The sequence below is a fragment of the Boleophthalmus pectinirostris genome, unplaced genomic scaffold (genome assembly GCF_026225935.1).
Source record: "Boleophthalmus pectinirostris isolate CB_2022bp ecotype Guang Dong unplaced genomic scaffold, ASM2622593v1 HiC_scaffold_16, whole genome shotgun sequence".
Classification (NCBI taxonomy): domain Eukaryota; kingdom Metazoa; phylum Chordata; class Actinopteri; order Gobiiformes; family Gobiidae; genus Boleophthalmus; species Boleophthalmus pectinirostris.
Window position 1 is genome coordinate 8181789 of NW_026571095.1, and position 18774 is coordinate 8200562.

The window sequence follows — 18774 nt, forward strand, 5'->3', positions numbered from 1 at the left end:
ACTGTCTCTTTATTCATATTATAATCATTTCTGTCACTAATATTTGTATGTAATGGGATTCTGTTGTAATGTGTGTGTGTGTGTGTGTGTGTGTTTTTTTTTTTTCATGTTTTCAAGCCAGTGCAATGTAATAATTACTAAATTAATCAGTTATAAATAAAAGCTTTGTGCATTTTTTTATTTGTCAGATTTGGTTTGTAGTCATGGCAGCAGTCACGGTTTGTTCAATTTTGTTGCTTAAAGGTGCAGTGCGTAACATTTCTAGTCAAGGGACCGCCACCTGCTGGTCTCCATGGAAACTATATAGCTTGGAATGTGAATGGAATGTTAAATGTATCCATCTTGCGTTTACTCCAACGTTGGTTTTTATCAAAAATATGAAAGTACTTATTTTGAGGTCTAATAAAACTTCAAATGTAGTGATTTTAATACAGACACATACCTATCTGCTGTATTTGTATATTTTTGTTTGCCCACATTAAGAACGTGATAAAAAAAAAAAAAAAAAACCTCAGCCTTTTCAGCAGATCCCACACACTAGTAAAAATACTTTCGAACTTTTACAAAGTTCAGAGTGTGTGTGACTTACGGACAGAGAGACCGCACAGGAAGTTAAAATAAGATGAAATGTTTTTCAAATATCTAAATATGGAAGAGAGATGAAGATCCTCCCTGTCTGTTTCACACCTCTTCAGTATCTCAGCTACAAATCGCTTTCATTTCTAAAAGTGAAAATACTACTATAGCATACAGTAGTGGTTTTTAAATCGTATAATTTGTATATTTGTATATAGTAGTAGTAGTCGTAGTAGTAGTAGAATTATTAGTAGGACATAGTAAAATAAGGAGTAATAAGTATTTGAAATAGAATGAAAAAGAGTACTGCAGTTCTCAATTAGAAGTTGAAGTAGTAGCAGCCTATTCTTTTAATAGTAGTAGCCTAGTAGTTGCTGCAGTACGGTAGTTATAACAATAGTCATAGTAGTTGTAGTAGTGGTAGTAGTAGTAGTAAAATAATGAGTTGAAGGAGCCTGGTATTAGTAAAAGTATCAGCAGTATTAGTTGTTGTGTAGAGTAGTAGTAGTAGTAGTAGTTGTAGTAGAATGAGAAGTCAGCGTGGTATTGGTAAAAGTACTAGTAGCGGCAGCAGTCTATACTTTTATTAGTAGTACTAGCCTATAGTTGCAGAAGTAGCTGTAACACTAGTAGTAGTGGTAGTAGTAGTAGTAGTAGTAGTAGTAGTAGTAGTAGTAGTAGTAGTAGTAGTAGTAGTAGTAGTAGTAATAGTAGTAGTAGCAGTAGTAGTAGTGTAGTAAAATAGTAGTAGTAGTTATTAGTTAGTAGTAGTATTAGTTGTTAGTTATTATTATTGTAGTAAAGTTTAGTTAGTAGTAGTAATAGTAGTAGTAGTATTTGTTATTGTTATATAAAGTAGTATAGCAGTAACATTAATCATTGTTATTGTATAGTAATAGGAGTAGTAGCAGCAGTAGTAGTAGTAGTAGTAGCTGCAGCATTAGTAGTAGTAGTTGTAGTAGCAGCAGTAGTAGTAGCAGTAGGAATAGTAGTAGTAGTAGTAGAAAATAGTAGTAGTAGTAGTAGTAGTAGTATTTGTTGTTGTTCTATAGGTTCGTATTAACTATTGTCATAGTAGTAGTAATAGTAGCAGTAGTAGTAGTAGTAGCAACAGCAGTAGTAGCAGCAGCAGTAGTAGTAGTAGAAGTAGTAGTAATAGTAGTAGTCATAACAGTAGTAGTAGAAATACTAGTCATAACAGTAGTAGTACCAGTAACAGTAGTAGAACGAGTAGTAGTAGAAGTGTGCCAGTAATTCCAGAGGGAAAGTCTAAACATGTCATGTTGACACAGCCACAAACACGAGTCTGCACTTGTGTATTTTCACCTGTAAGTCCCGGCCACATCACACTGCAGCTTCCTCTGTGTGTCAAAACATCTGGAGCACGAGGAGCAGAGCAGAACTATCATCTGTTCACATCTGATCTGATCATGGAGGACACACAGCTAGTCCGTGTTAGTACCACTAGGGGGCATTACTTCAGTCCTGTTTAAAAAGATAGTGGAGTAGAAAGTACAGATACCTGCTCTCAAATGCAGAGGTGGGGACTTGCAAGTTGTGACTTGGACTCAAGTGAGACTTGAATCACTATTTTTAGGACTTGAGTCTTGACTTGATAAAATGGGCTAAGACTTGGGTCTCAACTTGGACTTGAAGGTCAATGACTTGGTACTTGACTCGGATTTGAGGCCTGTGACTTGAGAAAACTTGAAGCTCTTTTAAATCTGAATTCTTTCTATTGTGACCATAATGATTCACAATAAGATCTTGTCAAAACATTTAAAAAGGAAAAATTAACTGAATTAATTTCTACAACTCTTATATACTTTATAAATACTCATACATATAAATGTACTATGACTTTATAAGCACAATTTATCTTAAAAGTCAAATAAATTGCAAAAATCTAAGCTATATTTGGTACTTTGGTTTAAAGACGTGAAATGACGTCTTTAAACTGCAAGTCCAAGTCGTCTGCTTTGACTTGACTTGGACTTATGGGCCAGTGACTTGAGACTCAACTTGGACTTGCCTGTATTTGACTTGGGACTTGACTCGGACTTGAGGTCAAAAACTTGTAGTGAAGTCAAAGTAAAAGTATCCACTGTAGAATCTACTTAAAGCTGCACTGTGTAACTTTTCTCGTAGATGGTAGATCAGCCAAGTCAAACTCAGGCCTGGGGGCCAAATTTGGCCTGAGATATAATTTTATTTGGCCCGCAAGATCATATCAAATATCTATTAAAGCTGCCTGCCAGCTACAGATAGGCTATAGAGATATTATTTATTTAAAATTGTGTTGTTATTATTATATACATTATGCTTGTTCTGGATTCAGTGTTTAAGCAAAACTATTATTAAACATTTATTTTAATAAGAAAATTTAATTGAACTGAAATTGAATGTTCTACAACATGGAGTTTAATTTAACAATCTTCATGAAAACAAGCAGCCACATCACCAGGCCAAGTTACAGGTCAGATCTGAGGAGAACTGGGTCTGCTCACCTCATGGTAGGAATGCATGTTTTTAAGATAGTTTTGAGAAATAAAAACTCAAAATTTTCAAATAAAAAATTCTATTATATTAGTTTAATGCCATATTGTGGAACCTCCCAGGCAAAGCAATAACATCACCCTCCACCCATGGAAGTGGAACCACCAGAAAAGTTACATAGTGCACCTTTAAGTAAAGTGCAGATACCTTTTTTTTTCTTTAAAAAAATCTTTCTAAAAAAAATCTTTAGCACGTTGAGTAATGCAGGAATGATCGTCTATCTAAATAATGGAGGGCAGTCACACAGTTAGTCCGTGTTTGTACCGCTAGGGGGCGTCGCTCTGCTTTGTATTAGGTAATTACGGGTCTCACTACGGCTGCTTCCTCACGTCTGTTTTGCCCCGGGTCAAAAACAAAACTACAATGCTTTAATAACCAACGGTCTCTCATTTGAATGTTGGGTAACTTTGTGCAAACCTGTTTAAGTAACACTGTCGATGAGTTGTGTTACTGGAGTTCCTTATTGGTGTATGGGAATTTCATAATGATTGTTGTGATAGGCAGGTGTGCATAGGCCAATATTGCAAATGTCCCTGGTATTTTGTATGCTGGCACGCAAAACAGTTTATTTTGAGTCTGTATTTCAATGTAGTGTTGTCACGATACTAGAATTACTAATAAAAACATGCTTTATGTAGACAACAGTTTGTAATTTTCAGTTTTAAATTGCAGTGCTTTCTTTTTTTATTCCAATGTGGCCTTATATGTGTTTAATCCCTCAGTGGTCCATGGGCGTATAACTAATCTATGTGCTATTCTGTTCTGTAAATGTGACTTTTTTTTGAGTATGGATACCTGCGAAAAATGAGGTCCGAGACTTAAAACCAGAGAGCTTTATGCATTTTAATACTTTTGATTTAATGTTTTATTCATAATTTACTTTGCAGCACTTTGAAAACTGTAGTGTTTATAAGATGTGCTATAGAAATAAAGTGGACTGGATTGAAAGTACCTGATTTTTTACTTTTTACAACATTACTTTAATATTATATATATATATATATATATATATATATATATATATATATATATATATATATATATATATATATATATATATATATATATATATATAAAATCAGGCCTATTTGTAGTAGCCTATAGTTGTAGAAGTAGTTGTAACAGTAGTAGTAGTAGTAATCGTCGTCGTCATAGTAGTATAGGCCTATAGTAGTAGTAGTAGTAGTAATAGCAGTAGTAGTAGAAGTAGTAGTAGTATAGGCCCTATGGTAGTAGTAGTACTATAGGCCTATTGCAGTAGTAGAAGCTGTAGTAGTATAGGCCCTATTGTAGTTGTAGTAGTATAGTAGTATAGGCCTATAGTAGTAATAGTAGTAGTAGTAGTAGTAGTAGTAGTAGCAGTAGTATAGGCCCTGTAGTAGTAGTAGTAGTATAGTAGTAAAGGCCTATAGTAGTAGTAGTAGTAGTAGTAGTAGTAGTGGAAGGAGGAGTAAAAGGCTAGTGCACGCAAATCGGCTATGCTGTAGGCTATCTACTATTTTATTACTTATGGATGTTGTAAACTCGTCTAGCTACAAGTTTCTCACATTATCTTACCTGCTGTGGGCAAAGTTTTATAAACTTTAGCCGTCTACTCAGGTTTGAAAAACTCATCAAAAATGTTGCAACTAAAAGGTCAAAGGTGACTGCAATACAGACCTTGCGCTAGCATTGTCTTCTGTTTTAAAGTCATTTGTTAGCTTGGACTACTTCCTGTCTGTTTTTGGTCGTAACACACTTTTCTGTGTTAGCCTATTGCCAAATCATTCAGCTGAGATCTCTCCTGTGCTCACCCACGCGTTCAAACTAGAAATAGTGGGTCTTGTGTCCGCTCTGAAAATACCTGCACGCAAAGACACCTGCAGGAGGGGGCGGGGCTTAGTGCGACAGGTGTCAGTGCTTACCTGCGTGCGTACAGTCTGCTCGTGTCCTCCAGCGACTGAAGACGTTTGAGCTTAGTTTAGCCAGGACAACGCGATTCGGACAGATACACAAGCATTTTCAATTTTGCAGATTTCTGCCGTTTTCATAACAATAGCTGCACATTTTTAGCACGTGTAGAGAAATCGCGGACTTTGGAGCAACGTGGTTTTGGTTTGATAGCGATTTTGGGAATAACTTTCGCTTAAAACTCTGCATTACGGACTTTCACGGCTTCTCCAATGAGATTTCTGTAAAGATCTTTGAAAGGAGAGATACGTTTGACTGGAGTCGATTTTAAATTTAGTTTGACGATGGATTTGTGTACAAAAAAGACGTGCCCGCTGTTGCTACTACTACTTTACGGTAAGTTTGGCACCTAGCGGCTTCATTCACAACTTAACTTTTAACACTATCTTTAACTCACTTTATCTCACTCATTAACTCCTTCTTGTTAAGCTAATCTATGCATTAGAGGCTTACTGCAATGCTGTTTTACTTGTTTTACGTAGTCTGAAATTCTTAATGTAGCTCATTTTAACATGTTTTATTTATTTTTTTTCTGTAGATTCGTTGAACAGAATCCGTGTTTATTTATGTTGAACTACATTTGGCATACAACATATATACATATATATATATATTTTATTTTTTGTATGGTATTACTTTCATTTTTCTAGTTCTGTGTGTCGCCAGGTAATTTGCAGTTGCTTTTATGCTCTGTTCAGTGTGATGTTTTGTTTTGTTTTAGCTGCTTTGCTGAGCTTAAACTGGTTCCTAAATAAGCAGGTTCATACTGTCCTCAACGTGCTATTTGCGCAAAGGCGTCACTGCACACTTCAGGGCCCCAGACGCACCCAGCCCTGGGGCCCCACGTAGTTTTATAATCTATAGTTAAATTGGTCTGAAATTGGGGAGACCGGTTTTCTTTGTCAATTTTCTAACATATGAATTCCACCTTAAAGATGCACTGTGTACCTTTTTCGCTATACTTGTCACCATGGAGATGTTACAGTTTTGTTTTGAATCTTTCACAGTCCCGTATTTTTCAGACTATAAAGAGCACCGGATTATAAGGTGCATTAAGCGAAACAAACGGACGACACTTGAGACTGATTCCTTACCCCAGGTGTCCACGATCCATTGGATGCTGATGCTTTCAGCTTTTGTCGAACTAAGGACTGTAAATTGGGCTTTACTCCATGAGACTCCTCACTATGGTAGCCATAATGCCCCGACAATCCATCAAACGGTGCAGCTTCGTAGCTTACTAAAACATTTTGACAGATTTTTGAGTGCCGTGTACCATGATTTTTGAAAAAATTGAAGGATTTTAAGTGCGCCATATAGTCCGAAAAATACAGTATATAAATAAACTTGATTAGAGTAATGGAGACAAGTTAGTGGTCAGATTTATGAAGGCCCAAGCCTGCACATATTACGAATTACTGGTTTTCATGACATTTTTGAGCTGTAAAACATCTGTAATTGAACAAATGCAAAGCAAATATCTTTAATGCCATACTGAGGAACATTCCACGCAAATAAATTACATCTCCATGGAGACAAGTTAGCAGTAGACCTTAGAAGTTACCTAGTGCACCTACAAGGGAGCTGTATGTAGCCTGTACTGCCTAAACCTGCAAACACAGGACACATACAGGTTTTTCTCAGTATCACATGCTCACATGCCTCATGCGGAAGCTCAATGTTCATAATTCCCTCTCTGAGCTGCAGAGGCTGCACTAGCACTGACTCATGCTTGGTGCAGGTGCTGGGGTTTAGGTAGTGACCATTCAGATCAGAGAGAGGCACTTCAGGTTTAAACCAACTCTTTCTGAATGGATAATTGTCTCGAACCAAAACACCAATTTAGAACATAAACAACTTGGCCATCCTGTCCCATATTTTTGTAATTAAGATTAAATCAGCTTTAGAATTTTCACTGGTAGCTCTATGTTTGATTTGAACATTTGTCTCATATCTTGGGACACAGATGCCTTTGTAATTTATTTAATCTATTTCTTTTGAAACCATTTCCACTTATAATTTCCAGTAATTAACATCAAACTTCTAACGTCTGTAATATCAAACTGCTAACGTAGGTAATAGTTTTATTATGACTATTAGTAATGTGTAGTGAGATGAACTTCTTCTAACCCTGTGATTACAAGAGTCCTATTTCCTTTAGGCAGGTCAGACACATACCAAAACTTAATCTCACTGAGAAGCTGCATGAGAAAGGTGCAGAGATACATTTTCCACACAGATATCTGATAAGGTTAATGTAGAGAACATATTTTAAATGCCATCGCGTGCCACAGTGAGGAAACGATGTGAAGTGGTTTGTGCAGTTACAAGTTAAAGTGCAAATATTGTGCAATTTTCTGATCTGTGTTCTAATGTTTCTCCATCACAAACAGAACTGGAATTGTGTTTTGTTTCATTCACACAAATCCTGTATATTTAAGCTTCTCTGAAACTGAAAACATTTTGTTCCACCTTGATGTCATGTGGTAATACAGAAAGTGCTCCACTGTGTTTTTAAACTTCATACACCATTTGAGCCCTGGAATTGCCAGTTTCTACTGAAAATGTAAAAGGAGCTGTTAACTTGAAAACATAGCATTTTGACCTCTGGAGTCGTAGACAGACTAATAATAAAGTGTTACTTAAACATGTGCAAATGAAACAAAACACAACTCCAGGTCTGTTTCTGAGGCGGCAACAACATTCTAACATGGCTTACAAGAATTAGTTTGTGTAATATACGACCTGCAGTTGATTCACATTTTGATTGAACGTACTTTGACAAAATAACATATTTACATGACCAGTACAGAACTTTGTATGGAAAAAGAAAGTTGGCACCATAGTTATTAAAAAAGGATGCTCATTTCCGTCTAAAAGTGGTTTTAAGTTAATTCTGGTAATAATTAGAGTTTAATTCATTTCAGGAAGTTGCTGCTGAAATCCTCCCCACGCTTTATTTGTGAAACCAATTATTGCATTAGTACAAAATCACTTAATCCATTAATGACTTTTGTTCAAACACTGTGCTCTCAGGAGAAAATCATGGTTTTTAGATATTTTGGAGTATGACTTGGTCTGGTGGGATCGTACCTGTAATACATATGTGTCATAGTTTTACATCAGTTAAAGCTGCACTATGTCACTTTTTTGTCACCTGCTTGTTTCTATGGAGATGTCATTGCTATGCCTGGAATGTTCCGCAGTATTACATTAAACATACATTAAATAACTCCACCATACACGCCTACGTCTGGTTTGGTCTCCATGAAGATAGAAGGGTTTAATGCCATACTGTGAAACATTTCTGAGAAAGCAATAACATCTCCATGGAGAAAAACATTTGAGAAATCCTCCACCAGAAAAGTTACACAATGCACCTTTAAGTGGCAGTTTGTGGGAAACAGTTGAGGAAAAAGGTACAAAAATGCAGGAAGTAGTGGTAAGTTGTAAATCAGAATACCTCTATATCACTAACACCGAAAATGACTGAATGAATTAACTCATCACCAATTCTATAATAACAATCTCGATACTTTTTGGCCCTTTTTAACATGATGGTTGTTCGGTAACAGTTATGTAATGACCTCTATGTACGTCATCATATCTGCTGCCAGTGTCCCCGTCAGGAAGTACAGTTATAAATTATTTAATTAAAAAAAAAGTTTTGGTAGTGTTAACTAGTTGTCTAAATCTGTGAGCTTTCATTTGAGACATTATTTACACTTGACATCATGCTAGGGGGTTCTACATATATCTCTAATGGTGAAATGTGTAGGAGTTTCCATGGCGACACAATGCCTACCTTAGCAAACACCGGTAAAGATTTAAGATTGTCCAAAAAATTGATTTAAAGAGTCTGTGATCAGTCTGAGCATTCACGTTTCTGTTTAGGAGTCTGATTTTCAACAAAAAAAAGTGAGAGTGACCAACTGAAAAACTGTCGGCATAATGTTAAGTAACTTGCAACTGTGACTTTAGGTGTGAAAGACTTGTTTGACAGCAAAAATCAGAACCGTTGTTGTAATTCCAAGTAAGTCAGCTCTTTATGGTCCGCTTGTGTTAAAGTAAAGATCAGATTAAGTCTAATTTGAGCAACAGAGCTTCAGACAGAGCAGAGCCTGCAGTTAGCATCACACCCCCAAGGAGTGTTGATGACATCAGCCACAAAATATCAAGTGAACGTTAAATCGATCGGGACAGGCGTAATGATGCTAACGATGTTTACGTGATGTGAGTGGTCCGACCCGTCAGCTTTCACATTCTAGACGTTAGATCCAGTCTTTAGTTTAAGACTTTTTGAGTAATTACAAGAGTGACACACAGGGAGAACACTACAGGGAGTTAATGAGTTTGTGTAGTGTGTTTTTCTAAAGGATCTGATGGTGTCTCAGGTGTGTGAAGATAATGACAGATGAACAAAAGACTCTTTGGATGTCAGCAGACCCTAACTAGAACTAATGCAGCTACACATTTATTAAACTGGTGTTGATTTAAGCTGTAAAAATTACATTGCGGCATACATGACTGACATTAGAAGAAAATCAGGATAGTTTTTGTTTTGACCTTTTTGTTTAAACGATCATATATTGATCTGTTTATACTAGGGGTGTAACGGTACATGTGTTCGTGCCGAACTGTTTCATACAGAACGTTCGGTTTGATGCAGGGCTATGCATGAGTGAGTTCACGCAAATTGTGTGTGTTTATATTCCACCATTACATGTGCAGCTATGCAGAAGGCTCGGCTCATTAATATTCATGAGGGACCTCGTCCGTGATTGGGGTGGCAGTGTTTCCTGCAACACTTTATAGTTAGGGCAACGCCTTAACAACAATTGCATGCTGTGCCATGCCATGACTATATCCTTCTGAACCACGTGAATCCTCGCAATACTACGGTTGTCGCGCCCCAGTCCTCTCTCTCGCCTTTCTCCGGTGTGAAATATTGTGTAAAACTTCATGCTGGAACTGTTAGTGCTGCCCTTTACTTTTTGAAAATTTTGTGTACTGTTTACAAGGAATTTATTTTTTATAATATTTCATACATTAGTTGCTTATTTTAGAATATTTGATTTAACTTATTAGCGTTACCACACAGCACTTTGCATTTATTTAATTTTCCCGTTTGTAATGGTAAAACACATTTTTGGTTTAATAAACACACAAATAAACAACAAGCAAATGGTTTAGCATTTTGTTCCCATACTATACCGAGAATGAACCAAACCGTGACCTCAAAAACAAGGTACATACTGAACCATGATTTTTGTGCACCCTTACACCCCTAATTTGGGTTGGGCATCATTAAGAAGTTGCCGATATGATACATACCTCTATACATAGGCCACAATACGATACGTATGTCTATACAGTGAACTTTCTGTACGATACGATATATTTCTAATCAATTTGATATGGTTCAATAAAAAATAAAGTCTAAATCATGACTGTGATACTAAAAGTGTTTGTTAAACCACTTCTTGTGCAAAGTGAATAAGAAACACAAACATTTCAATTCTCAAAGCAGTAAAAATGTCAGATGTGTTGCATAAACATGTTTCCTTCCTCTGAACAAGCAACAAAACTGTAGCTCTGTAACAAAATAATTTAGTAAAATATACCAAAAAACACAATGTTATAATGTTGTTTGTTACCTCCTCAAAAACAGACCTGGAGTTGTGTTTTGTTTCATGCGCACATGTTTGAGTAATCCTTTATTATTAGTCTGTCTATATCCCCAAAGCGCAAAATGCTCTGTTCCACCCTGTGATGTCATGAAGGGGTAGTTTTCAAGATAACAGCTGCTTTTACCTTTTGTTCAGTAGAGATGGGCATTTCCAGGACTGAAATCATCCAAATGTGAAGGTGTATGGAGTTTAAACACAGTGGAGCATTTCTGGTATTACCACTAGGTGACATCACAAGGTGGAACACTGTTTTCTGTTTGAGAGGAGAACTTAGGCTAAATATGCAGGGTTTGTGTGTTAAAGGTATGAATGAAACAAAACACAACTCCAGGTATGTTTGCGATGAGGAAACAAGATTAGAACAGTTTAAAATAGCGTAATATGCTCCCTATAAATGTATGTTTATTTTCCATTCATTTTAGATGAAAAATTCAAATATTAAACGTTCAAAGGCATCACAGAGGCCTTAAAAAAGTCACACTCTCGGGACAGAATGGAACCTTTCCTGAATAGCTTTAGAATGATCTTGAGCTGTATCAGAAAAAGTATAAGAGCACATGGGAATAGAAAAGAAAGTACTATGATTTGTCTAAAGAAAGAAGTGTTTTTATTATTATCATAGTATCAGAATCGGTATTGAGTATCAAGTGTGTTCTTTTGAAATGTTAGTATCGTGACGGCACTACGATTGGTTTTATTTTAAGCAGAATTCTTAAATATTTCTGTGTAACTCAATGATCGGATGTATAGTGTGAGCTTGGTGTAGTGCAGTGTGTTTTTGCTGTTCCCAGAGGCTGTTTCAGAATGTGGATGTGTGGCATTCTTCTTCTCATGTTTCTGAGGAGAAGAAGGAGGAGGCGGAATCACGAAACATTTCAGCACTTCCTGTTTTCATCTGGTCCGACCCCTCCCTCCTTTGTCTCGTGATGGAGATTAAACAGATTAATTAATGAATCAATTACGACGTGGACTGTTTCCAAATGAATCATTTTTGATACTTTGTTGCTGATGTCATGTACTTTGTCGCTGGGGGTGTGATGCTAACTGGAAGCACTGCTCTGTCAGAAGCTGTATTAGACTTTAATCTAATCTTTGTTTTAACACAGTCTGTCCAAACAGGGATGATTTATCACAGGCTCCATTTTGTAATTCCTTTTCAGAGTTTTCAGACAGTCTTAAAACTTAATTGTCTGTGTTTGTTTGTCTCCATGGCAACTGGTGAGCATTCCGTCAATAGACATACATGTAGAACACCCTCAGAATGATATAACTGCAAAGTATCAATTGACTCACAATCGTAATTTGAATGGACGCAATTAGCAAGCTTTTTACGATGATTTCCTCCTCAGAATTTCTGGTCTTATTCAGCATTTTTAGAAGATAATAATGAATTTGAAATCTTCTATTTATGGAAATTGGAATTAATTAGTTTTGATTGTTTTAATGATGAAGTGGATAGTGGTTATTTTAAGGAGACACTGTTAATGATTAATTGTTGTTGTGTATATAGTTTCCTTAATGTATTTTGTACCTGCCCAAGAACTGCAGATGGAAAGGAGCTTGTAGCTAAATCTGGAGCAGAGCATCTTTTCTCTCAGAGTTTAATGTTTTCTGTGCACTGTCCTTGTTTAAATAAATAATAATAAACAAAATGCTAACCCTGTAGTTTAGATCTGTGCAAACTGGAACATGGAAACCCGACGGAAAGCCGACCGAAGTCCGAAGGGACGGAAGGGTTCAGACAATTATTTAGAACACTTGGAACACTTGTGGGTAAAACCAACAAAATATTTCATTGGAACTGCTTTTCGTTTAGACGGTGATGGCATTTTTGGGGCTTAAAAACGCAAAAATCTGAAACCATCCTCCAGAGTTGAAAAGTTGAATACGCTCCACCGTAGTGTTTCCGTCTACACTGCCCAAGACGCAAAACTCTGGTCACATTTGCTCACGTTGTGTACACGTTTACATCACATACATCACCACCTAGCGTTATTACCCAATTGAATTCCACACATGCAGATTTCCATTTTACATCTTCTGTTCAGACCATCATCATATAATCATCATACAGCCTAAGTCGGGCTTGGGTCGGACTTGGATACATCAGCACATCAGCTGTTTCCTGTCTACAGTAAAACCACTCAGTTTAACTCTTAAGTGTTCAAAGATTAAAGCACTGCACTTCTGGTTTAGATAAAAGTCAAAACTGTCAAAAGATTACTTGTGAAATGTGGTGAAATACTTCAGATACATGATTTTTAATGCGTAGAAGTTTGGCGATAAAATCCACAGGACGTAGAGTCATTATTATATAATTATTATATTATATAATCTGCAGCTTCACCTTGATCCATGCTCTGTGTCGATGTAAATGGGCACACGTGAGGAGTCATCTCGCCTTTTTATTTTCAAAGAACGCCTTTAACTGGATTCACAGCACGGTTTTGTGGCCTGGATGTCATTATTTGGAGAGGACAATTTCAATGGATAATGTGGGTGAGATGCGGCACTTTAAATTTACAACTTTACAAGAAGTGAGGAATAAAGTCTTATTATTTTTGCTATATCCTGAATTTGCGTTTTTTTTTTTTTTGTCTCTGTGTTCGTTAGAGGCCACACAAACAATATCCTACGTGTATCATTAGTCAGCCCATGAAAATAGTGTGATTTTTAATTGTGTTGGGCTTGGGTCGGATTTAATCACTGCTCTATCGGACGCGGGCTGGGCTGGAACAGAAAAATTCGCCCTGATCCACACTCTAATACAAACACATTCTTTGTCAGTTTATGTTCCAGTCTTTTTGTCAAGTTTTCTGGTTAATGAACTGTTGCAAATGCTTTTGTGAATGAAACAAAATGCAACTCCAGGTTTGTTTTTGAGGAGGGAACAACATTACAACATGACTAAAAGCTCACAATTTCATCAGTGTCAGACATTTAAACCTCGTCAAAGCTCTTTATTTCTCATTTCGTGCGTTGATGTTTTGATTTGAGATTTCCTTGACAGCTTATTGTCACGTGACCCACAGTTGGCAGACAGGACATTACACTAACAAAGCTGATCCCAGATGATTGACAGGTCAGACAGTGCCGCCACACATCAACTCTTCCGTTAAGCCCTGGACATTGTCTCTGAAACCAGGTTCAAAACAACTGCTGAATCATGACCAAAACAGGACTATGTTCGACCTGATTTAGTCCCGGTTTAGTCCCAGTTTAATCATCCAGTGCAGTTGTTTTGTTTACTGGTCTATATTTGGTCCTGGTTAGTCCTGGTTAAGACCTATTAAATAATCTTGGTTTAGACCTCTGATTTAGACGCCTGGTGAAGTCCTGGTGGAGTCCTAATGGTGTCCTAATGGAGTCCTAATTTAGTCCTCGTAGAGTTCTGTTTGGATCCTAGTGGAGTCCTGGTGGAGTCCTGGTTTAGTCCTAGTTTAGTCCTAGTTTAATCCTGGGGTTTAGTCCTGGGTGGAGTCCTGGGTGGAGTCCTGGGTGGAGTCCTGGGTGGGCCCTAGTTTAGTCCTGGTGGAGTCCTGGTGGAGTCCTGGTCGTTTCTGGGTCAAGCCCTGTTTGGGTTCTGGTTGAGTCCTGGTTCAGCCCTGATTTAGACCTGGGCCAGCCCTGATTTAGACCTGGGCCAGCCCTGATTTAGACCTTGTCCAGCTCTGATTTAGACTCAGTTCAGCCCTGGTTTAGACTTAGTTCAATCCTGGTTTAGACCTGGTTCAGTCCTGGCTTAGATCTGGTTCAGTCCTGATTTAGACCTGGTTCAGCCTTGATTTAGACCTGGTTCAGTCCTGGTTTAGACCTGGTTCAGTCCTGGTTTAGACCTGGTTCAGTCCTGGTTTAGACCTGGTTCAGTCCTGGTTTAGACCTGGTTCAGTCCTGGTTTAGACCTGGTTCAGTCCTGCTTTAGACCTGGTTCAGTCTTGATCTAGACCTGGTTCAGTCTTGATCTAGACCTGGTTCAGTCTTGATTTAGACCTGGTTCAGTCTTGATCTAGACCTGGTTCAGTCCTGGCTTAGACCTGATTCAGTCCTGGTTCCGACTGGTATTAGTGTTAAAGTGCACTTTATTGTACCCTTAGAGAAAATGTCGTCTGCATTTGACCCGTTCTTCAAGATCTCTGGGTTAAACCTGTCAGACGACCCATCTCCAGGTCTGGGGTTAGTCTTTTTATTATTGCCCCCTCCTGCTCTCTCCTCTCTCCCTGTCTTCTCTTCTGTCTGCAGTCTGTGAAACTCTGAACAGGAAAGTCTTGAAGAACCACTGATGTTTGTGTGAAAGAGTTTATTCACCTTGAGTTTATTCTGCTCTCTTTCTTTCTCTCTCTCCATGCCCTCCTCCACTCCCCGTCTGCTGAAGATTCTCTCGTTCTCTCTTTCCCCCTCCTTTTCTCCTCTGTTTGTCTGTTCTCAATCTCCTCAGTCTCTTATCTGTGCCCTCTCTCCTCTCTGCACCCCCTCATACCTTTTCTATGCTCCTTTCTTGCTCTCCCCATTCTCTCGCCTCCTCTCCTCCTTTGTTCCACTTGAGTCTCTCCCTTTTTGCAGGTTAGTGAACTTTGCAGCAGGTCTTTTTTCTCTTTATGGAACAGAGAGATAAAATCTGACCAGGACAAAAGGAAGGAAGCGCTGCAGACTGACCCACATACACAGGAACCCAGGACTGAACCCAGGACTGAACCCAGGACTGAACCCAGGACTGAACCCAGGACTGAACCCAGGACTGAACCCAGGACTGAACCCAGGACTGAACCCAGGACTGAACCCAGGACTGAACCAAACCAGGACTGGGACCGTTACAAGAATAAATCAGCTAAACAAGTATTCATTGGTATGTCTGAGTTTGAAATGACTTGACTTTGAAAGGACTGAACCAAGGCTTAAAAATCCGTGTGTCATTCTTTCAGGTGTTTTTCAAAATAAAAAAACAACAAAACTATTTGTCTCCAAAATCAAAATGAAAAAACAGATGATGATTTGTTTTTGATTTTGTGTATAAATGAAAATAATGGAAAAAACGGATAACGGATAACGTTTCCCATTTCCGTGACCTAAGCTGAGATGCCAGACTTTTGTGCCGCATATGGACTGAACCAGGACTAAAACAAGACCAAGAGGTGCATCCACGTAGATTTGTGGGTGATCAGGACTGAGATCGGTACCAGACCGGGACTAGACCAAGACTGAGACCGGCTTAGTCCTGGTTCATTTCTGGTTCATTTCTGGTTCATTTCTGGTTTAGACCTGGTTAATTTCTGGTTAATTTCTCGTTTAGACCTGGTTTAGACCTGTTTTCGTCCTGGTTCAGTCCATTTGCGGCACAAAAGACTGGGAACTCAGATTAAGTCACTGAAACCGGAAATGACCGTTATCCGTTTTTCACATTATTCATTTAAACACAAAATCTAAAACTGAAAAAACAAATCATTATCTGTTTTTTCACTTTGGTTTTGGAGACAAATAATGAAAAAAATAGTGGTTTTTCATTTTCTTATTTTTGGTTTTATTTTGAAAAATGAATAAATGAATGATACACGGATTCTTAAAGTAGTATTAGAACCAGGACTAGGCTGAGACTCAACCAGGACTCAACCAGGACTCAACCAGGACTCAACCAGGACTCAACCAGGACTCATCCAGACTTTTTCAGGACTATAGATATTTCAGCATTTACCTGCACAAGTGAAAGAAAACAGACACTGGACAAAATTAAGAGTAAATATAAGAAAACAAAAATAGACGATAAATATACTGTGCACCTTTTTTATTCGAATGTCAAGTCAGTACAGAAATGATCGTGACAAGCCTAACTTTTACTTCAGACACATAGTAGGTCTCCTTATCTGTCCTAAGAGTAATAGTTGAAAATGTCCCAGATGCATTTAAAGTAGTAAGTCTAATAAGATGCTCTTGCGGTGCATAATCAAGTCTTTCTACAGGTCTTTATCCGGGGCTCTAATGACTCGTCCACACAACATCTCTTTGTTAAAGCTCCTCTGTGCAGTCTCCTCTCGTCTGCACTGTCGTTATGAGTCAGTGTCCTGTGCTCGTCCTCTTCAGGAGAATCACTGAGACATTCTAAACAATCACATTTAGTTAAAGGAAGTGTTATTTTGGATGTGATTATTTCTAGGTTTAGACCAGTTTCTGTTCTGCTTTAATTATAGTCTAAACTTAAGATCTGATGTAGTTGTCTTGTAGAGCCCTGGTTAAATCCTGGTTTAGTCCTAGTTTTTCTTCTGGTTTAATGTTGGTTTAGCTCTAACTTACTTAGCCGAGGTTTAGTCCTGGTGTGGTCTCAGTTTAGTCCTTTTTTGTAAATCCTTTTTAAGTCTTAATTTAGCCCTGATTTAGTGCAGTTTTAGCCCTGGTTTTAGTCCTTATGTAGTTCTGGTGTGGACCAGTTCTCGCGTAGTCCTGTTTTAGTCCTGTTTTAGTCCTGTTTTAGTCCAGCTATAGTCCAGGTGTAATTCTCACATAGTCATTTTAGTGATTTAGTCCTGGTTTAGCCCAAGTTTAGTTTAGTTTTAGTTTATTTCTGATTTAGCTCTGGTTTAGTGCTGATTTAATTCAGTTTTTTCCCTGGTTTAGTCCTAATTTAGCCCTGATTTAGTCCTGGTGTAGTCCTGGTGTATTCCTGGTTTAGTCCAATTTTAGTCCTGTTTTAGTCCTTATGTAGTCTGGGTGTAGCCTGTGTGTAGTCCTGGTTGAGTCCTGGTTGAGTCCTGGTTGAGTCCTGGTTGAGTCCTGGTTGAGTCCTGGTTGAGTCCTGGTGTAGTCCAGGTGTAGTCCAGGTATAGTTCTTGCATAGTCCTGGTTTAGCCCAAGTTTAGATTTATTTCTGATTTAGCCCTGGTTTATTGCTGATTTAATCCTGTTTTATTCCAGGTTTAGTCCTAGTGTAGTCCTTGTGTAGTCCTTGTGTAGTCCTGGTTTAGTCCAATTTTAGTCCTGTTTTAGTCCTTATGTAGTCCGGGTGTAGTCCATGTGTAGTCCATGTGTAGTCCTTGCGTAGTCCTTGCATAGTCCTGGTTTAACCCTGGTTTAACCCTGGTTTAACCCTGGTTTAATCCTGGTTTAACCCAGGTTTAGGTTTAGTTCTGATTTAGCCATGGCCTAGTGCTGATTTAATCCTGCTTTATTCCTGGTTTAGTCCTGGTTTAGCCCTGGTGTAGTCCCTGTGTAGTCGTGTTGTATTCCTGCTTTAATCCTGGTTTAGTCCTGCTTTAGTCTTGCTTTATTCATGGTTTAGCCCAGTTTTCACTCCCTTATCTCAAAACATTTCCTACCCAAGCTTATGCCGTGCTCATATCGACTTCAGGCTAATCATTGAGCAGTTTTTATGAATAAGTAACCACAGTAACAGAGGTCAGACTGGACCATTTCAGTCTAGTACACAATACTTCAGTTAGTCACAATACTAACATTTCAAACTCAATTTTGATACTAAGAAATAGACTTGATACTCAATACCTATTCTAATACCATAATGACAATAAAAAACATTCTTTCTTTAGAATGTTAGCATTAAATGGTAGTACTTTCTTTTCTATTTGTAGTCTTATATGTGTGTAATCCCTCAGTGGTCCAGGTAGGTACACATACTAGTCTATGTGCTCTTGTACTTGTTCTGATACAGCTCATTCTAAAAACATCCAGAAAAGCTTCATTTCTGTCCTGTCAATGGGATTTTTTTTTGTAACGATACCTGTGAAAAATGAGTATCTAGTTTCTATACTTTTTTTGTTATTATTCACATTTTTATTAAGCTGACAATAAGGAAGACAATGGACATAACTATAACATAATACTAATTTACAGCCCTGTTTCATTCACACTTTTATTTGAGTCCTTTGATATAGTTTGATAAAGGTAATAATGTGATACGATAGTGAAACTGTTTTTTTAGTCAGTGCAGTGAGTCATGAAGTCCGGTCATTCTGTAGTCTGGTTTTTCCAAGTAAATCATGTTGGTTTTACAGCTTGATGT

At 37.9% G+C, this 18774-nt stretch overlaps 1 protein-coding gene across 1 annotated transcript in view; it reads left to right on the forward strand.

Moving 5' to 3' along the window:
- Positions 1 to 5046: 5046 nt before the first annotated feature.
- Positions 5047 to 18774, forward strand: part of nectin4b (nectin cell adhesion molecule 4b) — a 53105-nt gene continuing 39377 nt past the window's right edge. Inside the window, exon 1 of the mRNA XM_020922208.2 lies at positions 5047 to 5418. Within this exon, the coding sequence (XP_020777867.1) occupies positions 5367 to 5418 (52 nt within the window). The 5' untranslated portion in view covers positions 5047 to 5366. The remainder of the gene's footprint in view (positions 5419 to 18774) is intronic.